General features: G+C 37.6%; 1 protein-coding gene across 5 annotated transcripts in view; it reads right to left on the bottom strand.

Annotated features, from left to right (window-relative positions):
• Positions 1 to 24,634, bottom strand: part of CEP128 (centrosomal protein 128) — a 447,508-nt gene that overhangs the window by 381,880 nt on the left and 40,994 nt on the right. For all 5 annotated transcript variants that reach the window (XM_066276450.1, XM_066276451.1, XM_066276454.1 and 2 more), the window contains 3 exons: positions 23,716 to 23,842; positions 22,555 to 22,673; positions 11,149 to 11,240 (listed from right to left, as the gene is read on the bottom strand). In XM_066276450.1, coding sequence (XP_066132547.1) covers positions 11,149 to 11,240; positions 22,555 to 22,673; positions 23,716 to 23,842 — 338 coding nt within the window. The remainder of the gene's footprint in view (positions 1 to 11,148; positions 11,241 to 22,554; positions 22,674 to 23,715; positions 23,843 to 24,634) is intronic.

The raw sequence follows: 24,634 nt of genomic DNA, 5'->3' as shown, positions 1-24,634 counted from the left end.
GGAAAGCCGCGCACGGGAGGGAGCGAAAACTAATTCCAACGGTGAAACTTTTCTGTGCTGGTAGGGGATTCACTCAGAGCGTGAGACTGCTGGCCGGATATCCTGGTCTGCGCGCGCAGATAGTGAGCGAGAGTTTCCTCCAAGCGCCCCGGAAGTGGGCGCCCGCCTGTGTTACCGGACAGAGTGGCAGAGCCAGAGGTCTTTGAGTGGGCGGAAAGCCCGCCTGATTATGCTAGCAGCTCTGACTGACTGAGCCTTACCCAGAGACCTGTGCTGAGTGGAAATAGAGTAGGGAGTTGCCAGCTCTTTGAGCCTCTTACTATCCAGGCAGAGGAAGCAGCAACTCCATAGCTGGATTATCAGGCTACTAATTGAGGAAGGAAAGACTAGGAGAAAGGCTCCAGGAACACGGACTCTCTCACTGTCGGAGCCTATAAATGCTAATGAGCCTCGACTGCCAACGAGACTAAAGCACAACACATGACATCGCCATAGAGACTTATCAAGTGCAAACGTCTACCTGAGCGTGCCAAAGGGGCAGAACCCGGGGTACAGAGTCACCAACCAGAAAGAGGGAGAGAAAAGAAAAAGCAAGAAGATAACCTCTCAAAATCAAGAATAATCTGCAGACTTTATAACCTATCCCATTTTATTATATTTCTTCGTTCGTTTCTCTTATCTTCATTCTTGATATTTTTTTTCCTCCTCCAATTTGGCCGATTGACTCTCTGCCAGTCTTACTCTCTCCTCTCCTTGAACTACACTACCCATAAGTGTTACATCTCCCATTATCTTTTCTCTCCTCTTCCTTTCTCTCTATGAGGGTTGCACTCCAAAACCCTTAACTCTCTCTCCTCTTTTTTCTTTTTTCTTCTTTTAGTGGTTCCCTCTTTTTTTCTCTCTCTCTTTCTTTTCTCCCTCTATATTAGTTTCTTCTTTTCTCCTTTACATCTCCTCTCATTCAAATCTCAATAACAAACAAATTATCTTATCTAGGACTCAAACTTATGTTTGTGGCATTTTGGGGGGTTTTTACTTCACCTTTTTAACTCACTAGCAGTGCTCCCATCCCTGGCTCTCCATTGTATCTAGTTCTTGTTCCACTAAATACAACAGTAGTTTTTTAATTTGTCCCCCCATTTTTATGTTTTCCTCTTATCATAACTCTTAGTCAACCAACACCTAAAAGCAAATCATTTTATTCTTGACCCAAATTTTTTCCTTATTTGCTTTTTGTGGGTCCATACCCACTTCTTTTTTCTTTTTTTTTTTTTTTTTTTTTTTGCCCCTTTATTACTTTTCCCCAATTCAGGCCCTCCATTACAGGCATTGTTTTTTATAATTCACAGTTCACCACAAGATTTTCTCAAGAAAGAGGGGAGAGGAGAGGAGAGGAAAAAAGGAGGGGGGGAATAATTTCCTTTTTTAAAAATGTTTATTTTATTTTATTTTTCTTTATTTCATTATTAATTTTTAAAAAAAAAAACAACTCTTTTCGATTTTTTATTTTTTTAACTTTTTATTCTTTATTAAATCTCATTAATACTATCAACAAAACCACCCTCAGATGCCATTAAGGAAGAGAAAATCAAATATCATGGATACAAAAGAAAGAGAGGTAACACAGCTAGATGAGGAAAAATCTATGGAGAAAAAAAATTAATATATTGGAAACCTTGGAGCTAAATGACAGAGAATTCAAGATAGAAATCCTAAAAATCCTCCGAGATATACAAGAAAACACAGAAAGGCAATTTAGGGAGCTCAGAAAACAACTCAATGAACACAAAGAATATATGTCCAAGGAAATTGAAACTATAAAAACAAATCAAACAGAGATGAAAAACTCAATTCACGAGCTGAAAAACAAAGTAACAAGCTTAGCTAATAGAACAGGTCAGACAGAACAGAGGATTAGTGAAATAGAAGACAAGCAACTTGAGGCACAACAGAGAGAAGAAGAGACTCAAAAATTAAAAAAAAAATGAGATAGCCCTACAAGAATTATCTGACTCCATCAAAAAGAATAACATAAGAATAATAGGTATATCAGAGGGAGAAGAGGGAAAAAATGGAATGGAGAACATACTCAAACAAATAATAGATGAGAACTTCCCAAGCCTGTGGAAAGAACTAAAGCCACAAGTTCAAGAAGCAAACAGAACTCCGAGTTTTCTTAACCCCAACAAACCTACTCCAAGGCATATCATAATGAAATTGACACAAATATACAGCAAAGAAAAAATTCTCAAGGCAGCCAGGGAAAAGAAGAATACAACATATAAAGGAAGGCCCATTAGATTATCATCAGATTTCTCAGCAGAAACTCTACAAGCTAGAAGAGAGTGGACCCCAATATTTAAAGTCCTGAAAGAGAGGAACTTTCAGCCACGAATACTATACCCATCAAAGCTATCCTTCAAATATGAAGGAGAAATAAAAACATTCACAGATACAGAAAAGATGAGGGAATTTATCATCAGAAAACCCCCACTCCAGGAATTACTAAAGGGGGTTCTCCAATCAGATACAAAGAACAAAAAAAAAAACAGAGCCACAAGTAAAAGCTCCAAGAAGAACACAATAAAACCAAATTTAAACTGTGACAACAACAAAAAGAAAGGGGGGGAGAAGATGGAGATTAACAGTAGCAAAGGACGATGGAGTGCAAAAGTACTCACAAAATAGTTCGCTACAATGAACAGGGTAGGGACCCTTTTCATTACTCAAAGGTAACCACCATTGAAAAACCACCACAGAAGCACATGAGATAAAAAAGATAGCAACAGAGGAAAGATGTATAAAATACAACCAAATAAAAACAAAAGAGAAGGATCAAACAAGACACAAAACTAACAGAAAGCAAGATATAAAATGGCAATAGGGAACTCACAAGTGTCAATAATTACACTAAATGTAAACGAATTAAACTCACCAATAAAAAGGCACAGAGTAGCAGAATGGATCAAAAAAGAAAATCCAACTGTATGCTGCCTACAGGAAACTCATCTAAGTAACAAGGATAAAAACAAATTCAAAGTGAAAGGCTGAAAAACAATACTCCAAGCAAATAACATCCAAAAAAAAGCAGGTGTAGCAATACTCATATCAGATAATGCTGACTACAAGACAGGAAAAGTACTCAGAGACAAAAATGGCCATTTCATAATGGCTAAGGGGACACTGAATCAAGAAGACATAACAATTCTTAATATATATGCACCAAACCAAGGAGCACAAAAATATATAAGACAGCTATTTATTGATCTTAAAACAAAAACTGACAAAAACACAATCATACTTGGAGACCTCAATACACCGCTGACAGCTCTAGATCGGTCATCCAAACAGAGAATCAACAAAGATATAGTGGCCTAAAACAAAACACTAGAGCACCTGGATATGATAGACATCTACAGGACAGTTCATCCCAAAGTGACTGAGTATACATTTTTCTCCAGTGTACATGGATCATTCTCAAGAATTGACCATATGTTGGGCCACAAAAACAACATCAGCAAATTCAGAAAAATCGAAGTTGCACCAAGCATATTTTCTGATCATAAAGCCTTGAAACTAGAATTCAACTGCAAAAAAGAGGGAAAAAATCCCACAAAAATGTGGAAACTAAACAACATACTTTTAAAAAATGAATGGATCAAAGAAGAAATAAGTACAGAGATCAAAAGATATATACAGACAAATGAAAATGACAATACGACATATCAGAATCTATGGGATGCAGCAAAAGCAGTGATAAGAGGGAAGTTCATATCACTTCAGGCATATATGAACAAACAAGAGAGAGCCCAAGTGAACCACTTAACTTCACACCTTAAGGAACTAGAAAAAGAAGAACAAAGAAAACCCAAAACCAGCCGAAGAAAGGAGATAATAAAAATCAGAGCAGAAATAAATGAATTAGAGAACAGAAAAACTATAGAAAAAATTAATAGAACAAGGAGCTGGTTCTTTGAAAAAATCAACAAAATTGACAAACCCTTGGCAAGACTTACCAAGGAAAAAAGAGAAAGAACTCATATAAACAAAATCCAAAATGAAAGAGGAGAAATCACCATGGACACCGTAGATATACAAAGAATTATTGTAGAATACTATGAAAAACTTTATGCCACTATATTCAACAACCTAGAAGAAATGGATAAATTACTAGAATAATACAACCTTCCTAGACTGAGTCAAGAAGAAGAAGAAAGCGTAAACAGACCTATTAGTAGGGAAGAAACAGAAAAAAACATTAAAAACCTCCCCAAAAATAAAAGTCCAGGCCCTGACGGCTATACCAGCGAATTTTATCAAACATTCAAAGAAGACTTGGTTCCTATTCTACTCAAAGTCTTCCAAAAAATTGAAGAAGAAACAATACTTCCAAACACATTTTATGAGGCCAACATAACCCTCATACCAAAACCAGGCAAGGATGGCACAAAAAAAGAAAACTACAAACCAATATCTCTAATGAATACAGATGCTAAAATACTAAACAAAATACTAGCAAATCGAATACAACAACATATTAAAAAAATAATACATCATAATCAAGTGGGATTCATCCCAGAATCTCAAGGATGGTTCAACATACGTAAAACGGTTAACGTAATACACCATATCAACAAAACAAAGAACAAAAACCACATGATCTTATCAATAGACGCAGAAAAGGCTTTTGATAAAATACAACACAATTTTATGTTTAACACTCTCAACAAAATGGGTATAGAAGGAAAATATCTCAACATGGTGAAGGCCATATATGATAAACCATCAGCTAACATCATATTAAATGGCACAAAACTGAAGGCTTTCCCCCTTTAAATCAGGAACAAGACAGGGTTGTCCACTCTCTCCACTCTTATTTAATGTGGTACTAGAGGTTCTAGCCAGAGCAATCAGACAAGACAAAGAAATAAAAGGCATCCATATCGGAAAAGAAGAAGTAAAGGTATCACTTTTTGCAGATGATATGATCCTATACATCGAAAACCCCAAAGAATCCACAAAAAGACTACTAGAAACAATAAGCCAATACAGTAAGGTCGCAGGAATCAATATTAACATACAGAAGTCAATAGCCTTTCTATATGCCAACAATGAAACAATTGAGAACGAACTCAAAAGAATAATCCCCTTCATGATTGCAACCAAAAAAATAAAATACTTAGGAATAAACATAACAAAGAATGTAAAGGACTTATATAATGAAAACTATAAACCATTGTTAAGGGAAATCGAAAAAGATATAATGAGATGGAAGAATATACCTTGTTCTTGGCTAGGAAGAATAAATATAATCAAAATGGCTATATTACCCAAAGCAATATACAAATTTAATGCAATTCCCATCAAACTTCCAATGACATTTTTTAAAGAAATAGAGCAAAAAATCATCAGATTTATATGGAACTATAAAAAACCCCGAATAGCCAAAGCAATCCTAAAGAAAAAGAATGAAGCTGGGGGCATTACAATACCTGACTTCAAACTCTATTATAGGGCCACGACAATCAAAACAGCATGGTATTGGCAGAAAAATAGACACTCAGACCAATGGAACAGAATAGAAAGTCCAGAAATAAAACCACATATATATAGTCAAATAATTTTTGATAAAGGGGCCAACAACACACAATGGAGAAAAGAAAGCCTCTTCAATAAATGGTGCTGGGAAAACTGGAAAGCCACATGCAAAAGAATGAAACTGGACTACAGTTTGTCCTCCTGTACAAAAATTAACTCAAAATGGATCAAAGATCTAAACATAAGACCTGAAACAATTAAGTACATAGAAGAAGACATAGGTACTCAACTCATGGACCTGGGTTTTAAAGAGCATTTTATGAATTTGACTCCACAGGCAAGAGAAGTGAAGGCAAAAATTAATGAATGGGACTATATCAGACTAAGAAGTTTTTGCTCAGCAAGAGAAACTGATAACAAAATAAACAGAAAGCCAACTAAATGGGAAATGATATTTTCAAACAACAGCTCAGATAAGGGCCTAATATCCAAAATATACAAAGAACTCATAAAACTCAACAACAAACAAACAAACAATCCAATAAAAAAATGGGAAGAGGATATAAACAGACACTTCTCCCAGGAAGAAATACAAATGGCCAACAGATATATGAAAAGATGCTCATCTTCTTTAGCTATTAGAGAAATGCAAATCAAAACTACAATGAGATACCACCTCACACCTGTTCGATTAGCTATTATTAGCAAGACAGGTAATAGCAAATGTTGGAGAGGCTGTGGAGAAAAAGGAACCCTCATCCACTGTTGGTGGGAATGTAAAGTAGTATAACCATTATGGAAGAAAGTATGGTGGTTCCTCAAAAAACTGAAAATAGAACTACCTTATGACCCAGCAATCCCTCTACTGGGTATATACCCCAAAAACTCAGAAACATGGATACGTAAAGACACTTGCAGCCCCATGTTTATTGCAGCATTGTTCACAGTGGCCAGGACATGGAAACAACCAAAAAGCCCATCAATAGATGACTGGATAAAGAAGATGTGGCACATATACACTATGGAATACTACTCAGCCAAAAGAAATGATGACATCGGATCATTTACAGCAAAATGGTGGGATCTTGATAACATGATACGAAGCGAAATAAGTAAATCAGAAAAAACCAGAAACTGCATTATTCCATACGTAGGTGGGACATAAAAGTGAAACTAAGAGACATTGATAAGAGTGTGGTGGTTTCGGGGGGGAGGGGGAAATGGGAGAGGGAAAGGGGGAGGGGGAGGGGCACAAAGAAAACAAGATCGAAGGTGACAGAGGACAATCTGACTTTGGGTGATGGGTATGCAACATAATTGAACGACAAGATAACCTGGACTTGTTATCTTTGAATATATGTATCCTGATTTATTGATGTCACCCCATTAAAAAAATAAAAATATTATAAAAAATAAAAAAAAAAGAAATAAACAAAACCACAAAAATGTGAAAATTAATCAACATACTTCTAAAAAATGAGTGGGTCAAAGAAGAAATAAGCGCAGAAATCAAAAGATACATCCAGACAAACGAAAATGACAATACAACATATCAGAATTTCTGGGATGCAGCAAAAGCAGTAATAAGAGGGAAGTTCATATCACTACAGGCTTATATGAACAAACAAAAGAGAGCCCAAGTAAACAACTTAACATCACATCTTAAGGAACTAGAAAAAGAGGACTAGAACAAAGGCAACCCAAAACCAGCAAAAGAAAGGAAATAATAAAAATCAGAGCAGAAATAAATGAAATAGAGAACAGAAAAAGTATAGAAAAAATCAATAAAACAAGGAGCTGGTTCTTTGAAAAGATCAACAAAATTGACAAACCCTTGGCAAGACTCACCAAGGAAAAAAGAGAAAGGACTCATATAAACAAAATCCAAAATGAAAAAGGAGAAATCACCACAGATATCATAGATATACAAAGAATTATCATAGACTACTATGAAAAACTATACACCACCAAATTTAACAACCTAGAAGAAATGGATAAATTCCTAGAACAATACAATCTTCCTAGACTGAGTTATGAAGAAGCAGAAAGCCTAAACAGACTCATAAGCAGAGAGGAAATAGAAACAATTATCGGCCCTGGCCAGTTGGCTCAGCAGTAGAGTGTCGGCCTGGCATGCAGGAGTCCCGGGTTCGATTCCCAGCCAGGGCACACAGGAGAAGCACCCATCTGCTTCTCCACCCTTCCCCCTCTCCTTCCTCTCTGTCTCTCTCTTCCCCTCCCACAGCCAGGGCTCCATTGGAGCAAAGATGGCCCGGGTGCTGGGGATGGCTCTGTGGCCTTTGCCTCAGGCACTGGAATGGCTCTGGATGCAACAGAGCTACGCCCCAGAGGGGCAGAACATCGCCCCCTGGTGGGCATGCCGGGTGGATCCTGGTCGGGCGCATGCGGCAGTCTGTCTGACTGCCTCCCCGTTTCCAGATTCGGAAAAATGAAAAAAAAAAAAAAAAGAAACAACTATCAAAAACCTTTCAAAAAATGAAAGTCCAGGTCCAGACGGTTATACCAGTGAATTCTATCAAACATTCAAAGAAGATTTGATTCCTATTCTACTCAAAGTCTTCCAAAAAATTGGAGAAGAAGCAATACTCCCAAACACATTTTATGAGGCCAACATAACCCTCATACCAAAACCTGGCAAGGACAACACAAAAAAGAAAACTACAGACCAATATCTCTAATGAATACAGATGCTAAAATCCTAAACAAAATACTAGCAAATCGAATACAACAACAAATTAAAAAAATAATTCATCATGACCAAGTGGGATTCTCCTGGAATCACAAGAATGGTTCAACCTACGTAAAACAGTTAATGTAATATACCAGTGGCTGGCAAACTCATTAGTCAACAGAGCCAAATATCAACAGTACAACAATTGAAATTTCTTTTGAGAGCCAAATTTTTTAAACATAAGCTATATAGGTAGGTACATTGTTATTAACTTAATTAGGGTACTCCTAAGCAGGCCTTTGCTAAAAACTCAAGGGGCCAAAGAGCCCATGTGGCTCGCGAGCCGCAGTTTGCTGGCCACGGTATATACGATATCAACAAAACCAAGAACAAAAACCATATAATCCTATCAATAGATGTAGAAAAGGCATTCGATAAAATACAACATCATTTTGTGTTTAAAACACTCAACAAAATGGATGTAGAAGGAAAATATCTCAACATAATAAAGGCCATTTATGACAAACCATCAGCTAACATCATATTAAATGGCAAGAAACTGAACTTTTCCTCTAAAATCAGGAACAAGATAAGGCTGCCAACTCTCTCCACTCTTATTCAATGTAGTGCTGGATTTTCTAGCCAGCGTAATCAGACAAGAGAAAGAAATAAAAGGCATTCATGTTGGGAAAGTTTGCAGACGATACGATCCTGTACATCAAAAACCCCAAAGACTCCACAAAAAGACTATTAGAAACAATAAACCAATACAGTAAGGTCGCAGGATACAAAATTAATATACAGAAGTCTATTGCCTTCCTATATGCCAACAATGAAACATCAGAAAACGAACTCAAAAAAATAATCCCTTTTACGGTTGCCACAAAAAAAAAATAAAATACCTAGGAATAAACATAAAAAACAATGTAAAGGACCTATATAATGAAAACTACAAAGCATTTTTAAGGGAAATCAAAAAAGATACAATGAAATGGAAAAATATTTCTTGTTCTGGGATAGGAAGAATAAATGTAGTCAAAATGACCATATTACCCAAAGCAATATACAAATTTAATGCAATTCCCATCAAAATTCCAATGTCATTTTTTAAAGAAATAGAACAAAAAATCATCAGATTTATATGGAACTATAAAAAACCCCAAATAGCCAAAGCAATCCTAAGGAAAAAGAACAAAGCTGGGGCATTACAATACCTCACTTCAAATTATATGCAGGGGTCTCAAACTCAGGCCCGCGGGCCACATGCCCAATTTTGTGCAGCCCGCAGACTGGCCCGCAGACTAATCCACAAAGTTTGATTAGTCTGCGGGCCGCACAAAATTGGTGGGCAGGCCGCATGCGGCCCATGGGCCGCGAGTTTGAGACCTCTGTATAGAGCCATGACAATCAGAACAGCACGGTATTGGCAGAAAAATAGATACTCAGACTGATGGAACAGAATAGAAAGCCCAGAAATAAAACCACATATATAGGGTCAAATCATCTTTGATAAAGAAGCCAAAAACACACAATGGAGAAAAGAAAGCCTCTTCAACAAATGGTGCTGGGAAAACTGGAAAGCCACATGCAGAAGAATGAAACTCAACTACAGTTTGTCCCCTTGTACCAAAATTAATTCAAAATAGATCAAAGGCCTAAAAATAAGACCTGAAACAATAAATTACATAGAAGAAAACATAAGTACTAAACTCATGGACCTTGGCCGTAGAGAACATTTTATGAATTTGACTCTGAAGGCAAGGGAAGTGATGGCAAAGATAAATGAATGGGACTACATCGACTAAGAAACTTTTGCACAGCAAAAGAAACTGACAACAAAACAAACAGCCAACTAAATGGGAAATGATATTTTCAAACAACAGCTCAGATAAGGGCCTAACATCCAAAGTATGCAAAGAACTCATAAAACTCAACAAACAATCCAATAAAAGAATGGGAAGAGGACAAGAACAGATACTTCTCCCAGGAAGAAATACAAATGGCTAATAGATATATGAAAAGATGTTCATCTTCATTAGTTATTAGAGAAATGCAAATCAAAACTACAATGAGATACCACCTCACACCTGTTAGATTCGCTATTATCAACAAGACAGGTAATAACAAGGGTTGGAGAGGCTGTGAATAAAAAGGAACCCTCATCCATTGTTGGTGGGAATGGAAAGTAGTACAACCATTATGGAAGAAAGTACGGTGGTTCCTCAAAAAATTAAAAATAGAACTACCTTATGACCCAGCAATCCCTCTACTGGGAATATATCCCCATAACTCAAAAACACTGGTACGTAAAGACACATGCAGCCCCATGTTCATTGCAGCATTGTTCACAGTGGCCAAGACATGGAAACAACCAAAAAGCCCTTCAATAGATGACTGGATAAAGAAGAAGTGGTACATATATACTATGGAATACAAGTCAGCCATAAGAAATGATGACATCGGATCATTACAACAATATGGATGGACCTTGATAACATTATACTGAGTGAAATAAGTAAATCAGAAAAAACTAAGAACTATATGATTCCATACATAGGTGGGACACAAAATTGAGATACATGGACATGAATAAGAGTGCAGTGGTTACCAGGGGGAGAGGAAGGGAGGGGTGAGAGAAGAGGAATAAAGAAAACCAAATAAAAGGTGACGGATGACAATCGAACTTTGGGTGATGGGTATACAACATAATCAAACGTCAAAATGATCTGGAGATGTTTTCTTGAATCGATGTACTCTAATTGATCAATGTCACCCCATTAAAATTAATTGTCTAAATAAAATTTTGAAAAACCAAACCAGTAGCTTTTCTTTTAATTCATGTAAACATGTCAATTATAGAACCTTTTTTATTCTTCAAACAATTCATGCCTCCCACGAAAATCACGCTCTGACTTTACCTGCATCTTCTGGCAAGTTCTCGGTTGAAGTCATCTCCAAGGCGAACTTGTTCACTGCTGAGGTCTCGGATGGACTGATGAAAAGCATGAAGCTGGAAAAGGCAAAACACAGTTATCCACTCAGGATTCTGTTGAATTCTTCCATGAAGATTCACTGAGGGTAATAATAAAAAATTGTTCCTTATAATAATGTCCACATTTTATAATGTCATTAAGATTAAATAGGCCCTGGCCAGTGGCTCAATGGATAGAGCATCGGCCTGACATATGGACATCCCTGGTTGATTCCCAGTCAAGGCACACAGGAGAAGCAACCATCTGCTTCTCTTCCCCTCCCTCTCTGCTTCTCTCCTATTCCCACAGCCAGTGGCTCAACTGGCGCTGAGGATAGCTTGGTTGGCCCAAGCATGTCAGCCTCAGCATTAAAAATAGCTCAGTTGATTTGAGCACTGGCCCCAGACAGGGCTTGCTGAGTGGATCCTGCTTGGGGCACATGTGGGAGTCTATCTTACTACCTCCTCTCACTTTAAAAAAATTGAATAAAATTAATGTCTGTTCTGAAAGAAATAAAATATTTTTCCAAAAAAAAACTTTTAAAAAGCAATATATAACATTAACCATCACATCTCTAATTTTTATCATCCGATAATTCTACTTCTTATAGACATGCTAGAAAAGGTGAGGTCAGCAAACTTTTTCCGTAAAGGGTACAAGAGCAAATATTTCAGGCTTTTGAGTTTTATGTTCTCTGCACAATTATTCAGCTCTTCTACTGTGGCACAAAAGTAGCCATAACAAATGAACATGACTGTGTTACAATACAATGTTATTCAAGTAGACCACACACTGCGGTGTGCCAGCCGACGCTGCACAGAAGCTCTTGCCCACGTGCACCAGGAACCATGGAGCAGTATTGTTCATAATGACAACACTGAAAACAAACCAAAGTCCAGTTAAAAAGAGAATGGAAATAAATAAACCACGATATATCCCTCCAGTAACGCATCTTACAGCAGTGAAAATGAAATAATCAAACCTACCTACGCACTAGTAAGGCTCAATGTCAAAAACAACATCAAATGGAAAAAGCAGGTTATAAAAGAAGGCCTAGAGCATTATTCCAGTTAGATAAAGTTTAAATGCAGGCAATACTAAACATGATGCAAGTAGTAAAAATATTATTTAAAAGAACAGTTAGGACAATGGTTAACATAAATGTCAAAATCACTGATAGCACTTGGGGAAAGAAGTAATATAAAAAGGGGCTTTGAGGGTATAATAATGATCCATTTATTGGCCTGGCTGGTGGTTAAATGGATTTTCATTCATATCATTGTACTTTTAATTGTAAATATTAATCTCTATATGCATGTGTATACTATAACTTATAATAAAACAACAAACTGATTCGTTTCAACAAGTGCACAATGAGCAACTAATCAGTGCCACCATTGTGCTGGGAAACAAGTGGCCCACAATGTAACATGGGAGACAGATAAGACTTCATGCACCGGGCCATTAAGAAGCACACAGTCATGTGTAGCTAAAGGTCATCTTATGAAAATGGACTTAAAATAAGGAAGAACAGGCCCTGGCTGGTTGACTCAGTGGTAGAGCATCAGCCTGGCGGGCAGGAGTCCTGGCTTCGATTCCCGGCCAGGGTACACAGGAGAAGCGCCCATCTGCTTCTCTACCCTTCTCCTCTCCTTCCTCTCTGTCTCTCTCTTCCCCTCCCGCAGCTAAGACTTCATTGGAGCAAAGTTGGCCCGGGCGCTGAGGATGGCTCTGTGGCCTCTGCCTCGGCACTAGAATGGCTCTGGTCGCAACAGAGCAATGCCCCAGATGGGCAGAGCATCGCCCCCTGGTGGGCATGCCGAGTGGATCCTGGTCGGGCACATGCGGGAGTCTGTCTGACTGCCTCCCCGTTTCCAACTTCAGAAAAATACAAAAAATTAAAATTAAATAATAATAATAAATAAGGAAGAACAATTAAAGAGAAGGGAGTGCAGGTAATAGAGCGCATAAACAAGAGACTACTCACTTAGGCTCTGCCATCATGATTTTCCCAGTTTGCAAACCGGAGTCCTAGGCCTGGTCTTTGACACCTCCATTTCACTCATTCCCACCCTCCCCAAATGGCCATCTGACCTTCAAGACCTTTCATTTTGCTCACCATACAGCATTTAAATCTACCCCTCTTCTTTCCAACTCCATTTCTCCTACTCCAAGTGACCATCATCTCATACCCACAAGACAGCAATATGCTCCTAATCAGTTCACCCACATTGACTCTTATTTTCTACACTGGAGCCGGGGTAATCTTTTCAAAATAGCTGTCACTTCCTTACAAGGCAGTACATGGTCTCAGTGCTTCATAGTTCTTTGGCCAAATGGCCTTCTTTAATTTACTCATAGGTGCCATCTTCCTTCCTGCCAAGATATTTGTTCTACCTTGAATGACATTCAACCTTTGGATCTCAGCTCATCAGCTAAAGTTCATTTTCAGGAAGCCTTCCCTGACTGGGGCAGGACCCTCTGTATAGTCCCATAGCCTATGCTTCCTTCTGTTAGAGCACACATCTCCGCACATAATTATGGATGTGTTTATGCACTTATTTAATTACTATCTAGCTCCAGCGCTAGATCATAAGTTCCAAAAAAAGGCAAGGTTTTTGCTCATCACCGTGTCCAAGCATAGGCACTTTCCCAAGACATAGGAACTAAAGAAACAGAATGAAAGAGTAAATGAATGATGTCAAGATAGTGTTCTCTGCTTTAGTTTTAATCATATCATTCATGCTAGCAAGTTACGACTACCAAAACAAATCACATGGTCCAGGAAAAGTTCCCACAAGGTGTCTTCTTATGTACTTGGTTCTGTTATCTCTTTATCTTAGGCTGAAACAATCGAAAGCTACCGATAAGTATCCTAACAAACTCTAAACCCTAGTCCTAAAACTACCAAAGTAAAGATGTCCAAGTCAGGACGTCACGGAAATGGCGCCGTGAGCAGCGCGTCCGACAGCTCTCCCCTAAATCACAACAAATTTATCAACTAGAAACAGAAAAATTTATCCTCGGAGCATTCCGGAGTTCCACACAAACTGATAGCGAAAGGACTGTTATCACTTGAATCTGAGAGACGAGGGTGTGGAGGAATCTACCACAGGGACGTTCTTTCAAACCGCAAGGAAGTGCGCCTGTGGTGAGTCAGCCCATATACTTGAGAACCGCGAGCCGCCGCGAGCCGCCGCCGCGAGCGGCTGCCGCGAGCGACCGCCGCGAACCGCCACCACGAGCGGCCGCCACGAGCCGCCGCAAGCAGCAGCGCGCGCCCGGTCCAGTTGAGCACCGCTGATGTTCCCAGCGGCCCGCACACTGCGAGTGGGGGTCGCCGGCCACCGGTACCCGGAGCGCCCCATTCGCGCGCGTGCCTTGGGCATTCCACGCACCCAGGGCGCCCTGCTGGCCCGCACACCCAGGGGGCTCCATTATCCTGCGCCTGGTGCGGTCCAGCCGCCAGCGGCGGGGTGAGCAGGAGAGGCTTGGGAGATTCTCTCCGTGGGCGGGGCACCTCACCCAGCCATTCAAGCTAACAATCAAGCGTTGGGGGAGGGGTGCGCGCAGGCAGCCTAAAATACCTTCGGAAGCACAGCTGCGACACAATCACTGAAATTAGCTTAACCCATAAAATCTGCGCACCCTCGGTTCTAATTGATAAGATCTCTCTCAGTTCAGCGATCCAAGACAAGAGGCGTGATATTTTTTAGTGCCTCTCGCTAAAGGGGCGGGGGCAAATTCTGATTGATAGAGCCTCTATATTCAGGGATAAACGCTAACAAGAAGGACTTGGCAGATAATAAGGTCTATACTACTCTAGTCGTAAGCAGAGACTAGTGCCTCTTCTTCCCTGCAAAAACAGGCTACAAAGCGTGGAAAGCCTGGGTTGAGAGGTCCAACTAAATGATAGGCGCTGAACAGTCACCTTGACAACAATTGACTCCCACTCCCACCTGATTACACTGGAGGCCCTGACTGTCAGAGCCTTTCCCAAAGCCTTGCACTGAGTGGGGATAGAGTGGGGATTTCCCAGCTCTTTGAGCCTCTTACTCCCCAGGCAGAAGCAGTTGCAGCCTTATAGCTGGATCACCAGACTGCTAATTCAGAAAGGGGGGACTAGGAGAGAGAATCCAGGAAAGCAAACTCTCTCATCGTTGGACCCTGCAAACGCCAACAAGCCTTTACTTCCAGCAAGACTAAAGCCAATTATATGACATTGCCATAGAATCCCATCAACTGCAAATCCCTACCTAAGAGTGACACAGGGGCAGAGCCTGGGGTACAGAGTCACCGACCAGGAAGAGGGAGAGAAAAGAAAAAGGAAGAAGTTAACCTCTCAAAATCAAGAAACACCCACAGACTTTACAACTTGATCCACTAATTTTTTGTTGTTGTTGTTGTTGTTTGTTTCTTCTATCTTTTTGCCTTTATTTCCTCCACCTCGGTCCTTCTATTCTCTGCCCATCTTATGCTTCCCCTTTCTTGAACTACACTACCCATGAGTGTTGCATTTTATTTTTCTTCTTCATCCTCACCCTCCTTTAAGGTTATACTCCAAAACACTTAACTCTCACTCTCTCCTCTTTTGTTTTTTTTTTTTTTTTTTTTTGTCTTGCTTTATTTTGTTTTTTTCTCTTCCTATTTTATTTCTTCCTTCGTTTTTCTCTTTTTCTTATTTTTTCCTTTCTACTCATTTTTTCTTTTCTCATTTTACTTTCCTCCCATATAATCCTCAATCACGAACAAATTAGTTAATTTGGGACTCAAGGCTTTTTTTTGGCTTTATTTCTCTTTTTTGCTTTTGTTTTTATTTTTTTTTCTTGTTTGTTTATTTTTGTGGCATTTTGGGTCCTCCCAACCCAAGGTCTCCATTGTATTTAGTCTTCGCTCCACTTAATACAACAGATTTTTACTTATTATTTTTATTTTTTCTTCTTTATTATTCTTTTTTGGTCCTTTTTTCTGGTTCCCTCTTATCCCTCTCATTATATCTCTTAGTTGACCATCACTTACAAGCAAATCATCTTATGCTTGTCTAAGATTTTATTCCTTTTTTTTTTTTTTCTTTTTTTTTTTTTTTTGCATTTAGTAGGTCCCTACTCCCTTTTTTTTTGCCCCTTGAACTCTTCACCCCAAATCAGGCCCTCCATTATAGGCATGATATTTCCCTGAGGAGGGGAGAGGAGGGAAAAAGAAGAGAGAAAAAAAGGGGGAAATAATAAATTATTACTGTTTTTTTTTGTGGGGTGTTTTACCATTTTTTTTTTTTTTTACTTTTTACCCTTTATTAATTCTAATTAGTGCTATCAATAAGACCACCCTCAGATGCCGATAAGAAAGAGGAAATCGAATATTATGGATACAAAAGAAAGAGAGGTAACACAAATAGATGTGGAAAAATCTATGGAGAAAAGACTTAACATATTGGAAGCCTTGGAGCTAAATGACAGAGAATTTAAAATAGAAATCTTAAAAATACTCAGAGATATACAAGAAAACACAGAAAGGCAATATAGGGAGATCAGAAAACAACTCAATGAACACAAAGAATATATTACCAAGGAAATTGAAACTATAAAAACAAATCAAACAGAAATGAAAAACTCAATTCACAAGCTGAAAAATGAGGTAACAAGCTTAGCTAACAGAACAGCCCAGATTGAAGAAAGGATTAGTGAAATAGAAGACAAGCAACTTGAGGCACAACAGAGAGAAGAAGAAAGAGACTCAAAAATAATAAAAAACGAGAAAGCCCTACAGGAATTGTCTGACTCCATCAGAAAGAATAACATAAGAATAATAGGTATATCAGAGGGAGAAGAGAAAGAAAATGGAATGGAGAATATACTCAAACAAATAATAGACGAGAACTTCCCAAGCCTGTGGAAGGAACTAAAGCCTCAAATTCAAGAAGCAAACAGAACACCAAGTTTTCTTAACCCCAACAAACCCACTCCAAGGCACATCATAATAAAGATGACACAAACCAATGACAAAGAAAAAATTCTCAAGGCAGCCAGGGAAAAGAAGAGTACAACATATAAAGGAAGGCCTATTAGATTATCATCAGATTTCTCAGCAGAAACTCTACAAGCTAGAAGAGAGTGGACCCCAATATTTAAAGCCCTGAAAGAGAGGAACTTTCAGCCAAGAATACTATACCCATCAAAGCTATCCTTCAAGTATGAAGGAGATATAAAAACATTCACAAATACAGAAAAGATGAGAGAATTTATCAACAGAAAGCCCCCACTCCAGGAAATACTAAGGGGGGTTTTCTAACCAGATTCAAAGAACAAAAGAAAACAACACCACAAGTAACAGCTCCACCAAGAACACAATAAAACCAAACTTAAACTGTGACAACAAAGGAAAAAAAGGGGGGAGAGGATGGAGATTAACAGTAGCAAAGGATGATGAAGTGCAGAAATACTTATAAGATAGGGTACTACAATGAATATGGTAGGTACCCTTTTCATTACTTAATGGTAACCACCCTTAAAAAAACCACCACAAAAACACTTGACTTAAAAAAGGTAGCAACAGAGGAAAGAAGTATGGAACACAAACAAACAAAAACAAATGATAGAAAAACAAAAGAGAAGAATCAAACTAGATACAAAACTAACAGAAAGCAATTTATAAAATGGCAGTAGGGAACCCACAAGTGTCAATAATTACACTAAATGTAAATGGATTAAACTTACCAATAAAAAGACACAGAGTAGCAGAATGGATTAAAAAAGAAAATCCAACTATATGCTGCCTACAAGAAACACATCTAAGCAACAAGGATAAAAACAAATTCAAAGTGAAAGGCTGGAAAACAATACTCCAAGCAAACAACACCCAAAAAAAGCAGGCGTAGCAATACTCATATCTAATAATGCTGACTACAAGACAGAAAAAGTACTCAGAGACAAAAATGGTCATTTCATAATGATTAAGGGGAAGTTGAATCAAGAAGACATAACAATCCTTAATATATATGCACCAAACCAAGGAGCACAAAAATATATAAGACAGCTATTTATTGACCTTAAAACAAAAACTAACAAAAATACAATCATACTTGGAGACCTCAATACACCGCTGACGGCTCTAGATCGGTCATCCAAACAGAGAATCAATAAAGATATAGTGGCCTTAAATGAAATACTAGAACACCTGGATATGATAGACATCTACAGGACACTTCATCCCAAAGCGACAGAGTATACATTTTTCTCTAGTGTACATGGAACATTCTCAAGAATTGACCATATGTTGGGCCACAAAGACAATATCAGCAAATTTAGAAAAATTGAAATTGTACCAAGCATATTTTCTGATCATAAAGCCTTGAAACTAGAATTCAACTGCAAAAAAGAGGGGGAAAAACCCACAAAAATGTGGAAACTAAACAACATACTTCTAAAAAATGAATGGGTCAAAGAAGAAATAAGCGCAGAAATCAAAAGATATATACAGACAAATGAAAATGAAAATACGACATATCAGAATCTCTGGGATGCAGCAAAAGCAGTAATAAGAGGAAAGTTCATATCACTTCAGGCCTATATGAACAAACAAGAGAGAGCCGAAGTAAACCACTTAACTTCACACCTTAAGGAACTGGAAAAAGAAGAACAAAGACAACCCAAAACCAGCCGAAGAAAGGAGATAATAAAAATCAGAGCAGAAATAAATGAAATAGAGAACAGAAAAACTATAGAAAAAATCAATAAAACAAGGAGCTGGTTCTTTGAAAAGATCAACAAAATTGACAAACCCTTGGCAAGACTCACCAAGGAAAAAAGACACAGGACTCAAATAAATAAAATCCAAAATGAAAGAGGAGAGATCACCACAGACATCATAGATATACAAAGAATTATTGTAGAATACTATGAAAAATTATATGCCACCAGATACAACAATCTAGAAGAAATGGATAAATTCCTAGAACAATACAACCTTCCTAGACTGAGTCAAGAAGAAGCAGAAAGCCTAAACAGACCAATCAGCAGGGAGGAAATAGAAAAAACTATTAAAAATCTCCCCAAAAATAAAAGTCCAGGCCCAGACAGTTATACTAGTGAATTCTATCAAACATTCAAAGAAGACTTGGTTCCTATTCTACTCAAAGTCTTCCAAAAAATTGAAGAAGAAGCAATACTTCCAAACACATTTTATGAGGCCAACATAACCCTCATACCAAAACCTGGCAAGGATGGCACAAAGAAAGAAAACTACAGACCAATATCTCTAATGAATACAGATGCTAAAATACTAAACAAAATACTGGCAAACCGAATACAACAACATATTAAAAAAATAATAATCATGATCAAGTGGGATTCATCCCAGAATCTCAAGGATGGTTCAACATACGCAAAACGGTTAACGTAATACACCATATCAACAAAACAAAGAACAAAAACCACATGATCTTATCAATAGATGCAGAAAAGGCTATTGATAAAATACAACACAATTTTATGTTTAAGACTCTCAACAAAATGGGTATAGAAGGAAAATATCTCAACATGATAAAGGCCATATATGATAAACCATCAGCCAACATCATATTAAACGGCATAAAACTGAGGACTTTCTACCTTAAATCAGGAACAAGACAGGGTTGTCCACTCTCTCCACTGTTATTCAACGTGGTGCTAGAAGTTCTGGCCAGAGCAATCAGACAAGACAAAGAAATAAAAGGCATCCATATCGGAAAAGAAGAAGTAAAGCTATCACTTTTTGCAGATGATATGATCCTATACATCGAAAACCCGAAGGACTCCACAAAAAGATTATTAGAAACAATAAACCAATACAGTAAGGTCGCAGGATACAAAATTAACATACAAAAGTCCATAGCCTTTCTATATGCCAACAATGAAATATTAGAAAACGAACTCAAAAAAATAATCCCCTTCACGATTGCAACAAAAAAAATAAAATACCTAGGAATAAACATAACAAAGAACGTAAAGGACCTATATAATGAAAATTACAAAGCATTGTTAAGGGAAATTGAAAAAGATACAATGAGATGGAAAAATATTCCTTGTTCTTGGATAGGAAGAATAAATATAATCAAAATGGCCATATTACCCAAAGCAATATACAAATTTAATGCAATTCCCATCAAAATCCCTATGAGATTTTTTAAAGAAATGGAACAAAAAATCATCAGATTTATATGGAACTATAAAAAACCCCGAATAGCCAAAACAATCCTAAGGAAAAAGAATGAAGCTGGGGGCATTACAATACCTGACTTTAAACTATATTATAGGGCCACAATAATCAAAACAGCATGGTATTGGAAAAAAAATAGACACTCAGACCAATGGAACAGAATAGAAAGCCCAGAAATAAAACCACATATATATGGTCAAATAATCTTTGATAAAGGGGCCAACAACACACAATGGAGAAAAGAAAGCCTCTTCAACAAATGGTGTTGGGAAAACTGGAAAGCCACATGCAAAAGAATGAAACTCGACTACAGCCTGTCCCCGTGTACTAAAATTAATTCAAAATGGATCAAAGACCTAAATATAAGACCTGAAACAATAAAGTACATAGAAGAAGACATAGGTACTAAAATCATGGACCTGGGTTTTAAAGAACATTTTATGAACTTGACTCCAATGGCAAGAGAAGTGAAGGCAAAGATAAATGAATGGGACTACATCAGAATTAAAAGTTTTTGCTCAGCAAGAGAAACTGATATCAAAATAAACAGACAGCCAACTATATGGGAACTGATATTTTCAAACAACAGCTCAGATAAGGGCCTAATATCCAAAATTTACAAAGAACTCATAAAACTCAACAACAAACAAACAAACAATCCAATAAAAAAATGGGAAGAGGACATGAACAGACACTTCTCCCAGGAAGAGATACAAATGGCCAACAGATATATGAAAAGATGCTCAGCTTCATTAGTTATTAGAGAAATGCAAATCAAAACTACAATGAGATACCACCTCACTCCTGTTAGATTAACTATTATCAACAAGACGGGTAATAGCAAATGTTGGAGAGGCTGTGGAGAAAAAGGAACCCTCATTCACTGTTGGTGGGACTGTAAAGTAGTACAACCATTATGGAGGAAAGTATGGTGGTTCCTCAAAAAACTGCAAATAGAACTACCTTATGACCCAGCAATCCCTCTACTGAGTATATACCCCAAAACCTCAGAAACATTGATACGTGAAGACACATGTAGCCCCATGTTCATTGCAGCACTGTTCACAGTGGCCAAGACATGGAAACAACCAAAAAGCCCTTCAATAGAAGACTGGATAAAGAAGATGTGGCACATATACACTATGGAATACTACTCAGCCATAAGAAATGACGACATCAGATCATTTACAGCAAAATGGTGAGATCTTGATAACATTATAAGGAGTGAAATAAGTAAATCAGAAAAAAACAAGAACTACATGATTCCATACATTGGTGGAACATAAAAATGAGACTAAGAGACATGGACAAGAGTGTGGTGGTTACCAAGGGTGGGGGGGGGAGGGAGGACATGGGAGGGAGGGAGGGAGGGAGAGAGTTAGGGGGAGGGGGAGGGGCACAGAGAACTAGATAGAGGGTGACGGAGGACAATCTGACTTTGGGCGAGGGGTTTGCAAAATAATTTGATGACAAAATAACCTAGACATGTTTTCTTTGAATATATGTACCCTGATTTATTAATGTCATCCCATTACCATTAATAAAAATTTATTAAAAAAAAAGATGTCCAAGTCAGTAATATCTCCTAGCCCTTACCTAATTAATTTAGCTACCCAGGCAACAAAAAGTTTGTTGAACTCTTGCAAAGAAATTTGAAGAATTAGAAAAACAAATATGTCCATAGAACTAACACTGCTGAAATCTTCAGTGAATAAACAGAAAAAGTATAAAATTTCTTGCTTTGTAGAAAGCGGCTGCATGGATGACTCAGCAATCAGAAAACCACTAATGGAAAAATGAATAGGACAAGTTAACCACACAAGGACCAAGTTGTTCACAGTAAACTAAACTTAACAAAACAGAAGGTAGCTGACTTAGCAAGGCGCACAGAGTGAGCCACCCGAACAAGGAAACAAAACATGTCTACAAACATTCACTTCTAAATTGTTCTACAAAATACAGTCCTCCATAGCAAAGTTCAAACTAAACGGAGGATGATGCTTAGTACATTGAGAATAAAATAGTTTACTTAGTTTTAACAAAAAATCACTACGAAGTTACTAATGATGAAACTCTTGGTTAATATACAGCCATCAAACACAAGCATCAGTCACTTATATAGAATATAAGAAACACAGATTATGGAATGGTGCGAAGTACCTGGCCCACGTCATCAGTCTCCCGAACAAACTGGACACCAGTCCTGGATCTCATTCGTTTACTACCCTGTTGACCCCCATAGTCCTTGAGAGGTGAGGTAGGTGGAAAACGGTGGCTCTCTTTACAAACGAAAGAAAAGGAACAAGATAAAAATACTGCATGAGAGGGAAGAATCTAAAATTTTACTCAGTAAGTACATAGCAGAATGAATATATACATGTGCCCTTAATCAGACTATTTCCTTAGTATGTTACTATCGTCATAAAATTCCACAAAACTGGCACTGATCTTGCTCTCAAGGCTGACAAAATGAACAGAAATAAGCTGGAAATAGGACATGTCAAAAGTTCTAAATTGCTATACTTTTCAAAAAAGTAATATATTTTCTCTTACATAAAAGTAATTGCTAAATAAAAATAACATTTATGAATCCCTAAAATATTACAGAATTTTTCAAATAACAAATTAATTAATCTAAAATGGCATTTGAATCAATAAAAACTAACTACATAAAGAAAAATAGCTGACTGTGTCCAATCGCTAATCCTTATTATCATGATCAATAGCAATATTGACAACGTGAGCTACTAAGGTTCACTCTGCCTAAATCACCTCTCTTCACTGCAGACTCTTCTATTTTGCCTAAATCTTTTTCACTCAAACATAGACCTTGGTGCTGTACAAAGTTCAAGTAAGATTAATTACTGGCAGACTAAGCATTTTCACCTTTAATCTAGCCACTGAATTCTAGTGATACACCACAAATTTACCTATTCTTAACAAGCATCAGGATATTTCATAATCAGATATTTGAAAAACAATGAAAGTAGGATTTGTAATCCAGGAAGTATACCACCAAATAAATCCTATTTTTGTGTTGGCTTTGATTGATGACAGATTCTTAAATCTGGGTTTTGTCAGGTAAAGCTCTACATGGTCTGTGGAGTCTGAAAACAACAAAAGTAACACACTCATAATAACAGAATCCTGTTAAACATATTGTTAAATATTCACTATAGAATCCTGGACTGCCTCTTCTAACACCTTATTTGTATGATTTTATGTATGGATTGTAATTATCCAAAGATTAAATATATTCACTATGTACTACAGGAATAGTTTTAAATGAAAAGTGGTTTTCAGACCAGCTGCAGAGTTTACCTGTCACAGTGCCACCATCAAGGTCACTTGCACTCAGACTTGTCACAGAAATACTTCTCCCTCCTGAGTTTCTCAGTAAACGTTGACTCCGCAGTTGGCCTATTGACTGTTCCAAGCTTTCTTTTAACTAAATCAAAGAATATAATAAAGAGAGATTTAGTCTCTTTAAACAACTTCCAAATATAAATAGACTAGACATTTTAAAAGCTTTTTTAAAATACCTGCATTCCCAAAGAGAATTTCTATCAGTGAAAATTTTGAACTAAGTTATGTGAGGAAATATAAAAATAATAAACAAATATTTTAAGGATCAATTCTAACATCTGGTTTTAAACAGCATCTGTCACTATCTATTCCATCCTTTTATGATCAGAATGTAAAAGAGAAAGCTACTACCTAAGGGCTTATAAAGCCAGACTGCAATGTCTCATTGATGAGCCACCATGTTTAGACACATAACAAGACCAACACACCTAAAAAGAGAGAAAAACTTCCTCCCTTCTAAACATTCCTATAGAAACCCCAGATCTGTAACAAACAGGAAACTTCTGAACAGCTGTGACAGCTGCTGCTCTTACTGAAACAATGTGTATTGCCCAACTCTACACAGGAACATCTTTCACTCACTCAAAATTTTAAATCCCGGGAAATGATGTGGTCTGATGTGGGATTGTTAGTAGACATATATTCTAGAGATTACAGTTGTTCAAATGCTTTTTTCAGATTATTAGGGAGTCAGCCAGCAGGGGATATAAGATACCTTTTTAGACCTAAAAACACACTAAATACTAAAGTAACATTCAAACTTGTATACAACTATATACCAGAAAAGAGGATTGAACTAAAACCCAAGGGAACAAAGACTAAAGCTAGGGAAAATCCACGTTCCCTGAATTGCTGAGAAACTTCAGGAAGTAAA

The sequence above is a fragment of the Saccopteryx bilineata genome, chromosome 4, assembly GCF_036850765.1.
Source record: "Saccopteryx bilineata isolate mSacBil1 chromosome 4, mSacBil1_pri_phased_curated, whole genome shotgun sequence".
NCBI lineage: Eukaryota > Metazoa > Chordata > Mammalia > Chiroptera > Emballonuridae > Saccopteryx > Saccopteryx bilineata.
The sequence above is the reverse complement of the archived record's forward strand: the minus strand, read 5'-3'. Positions and strand labels throughout refer to the sequence as shown.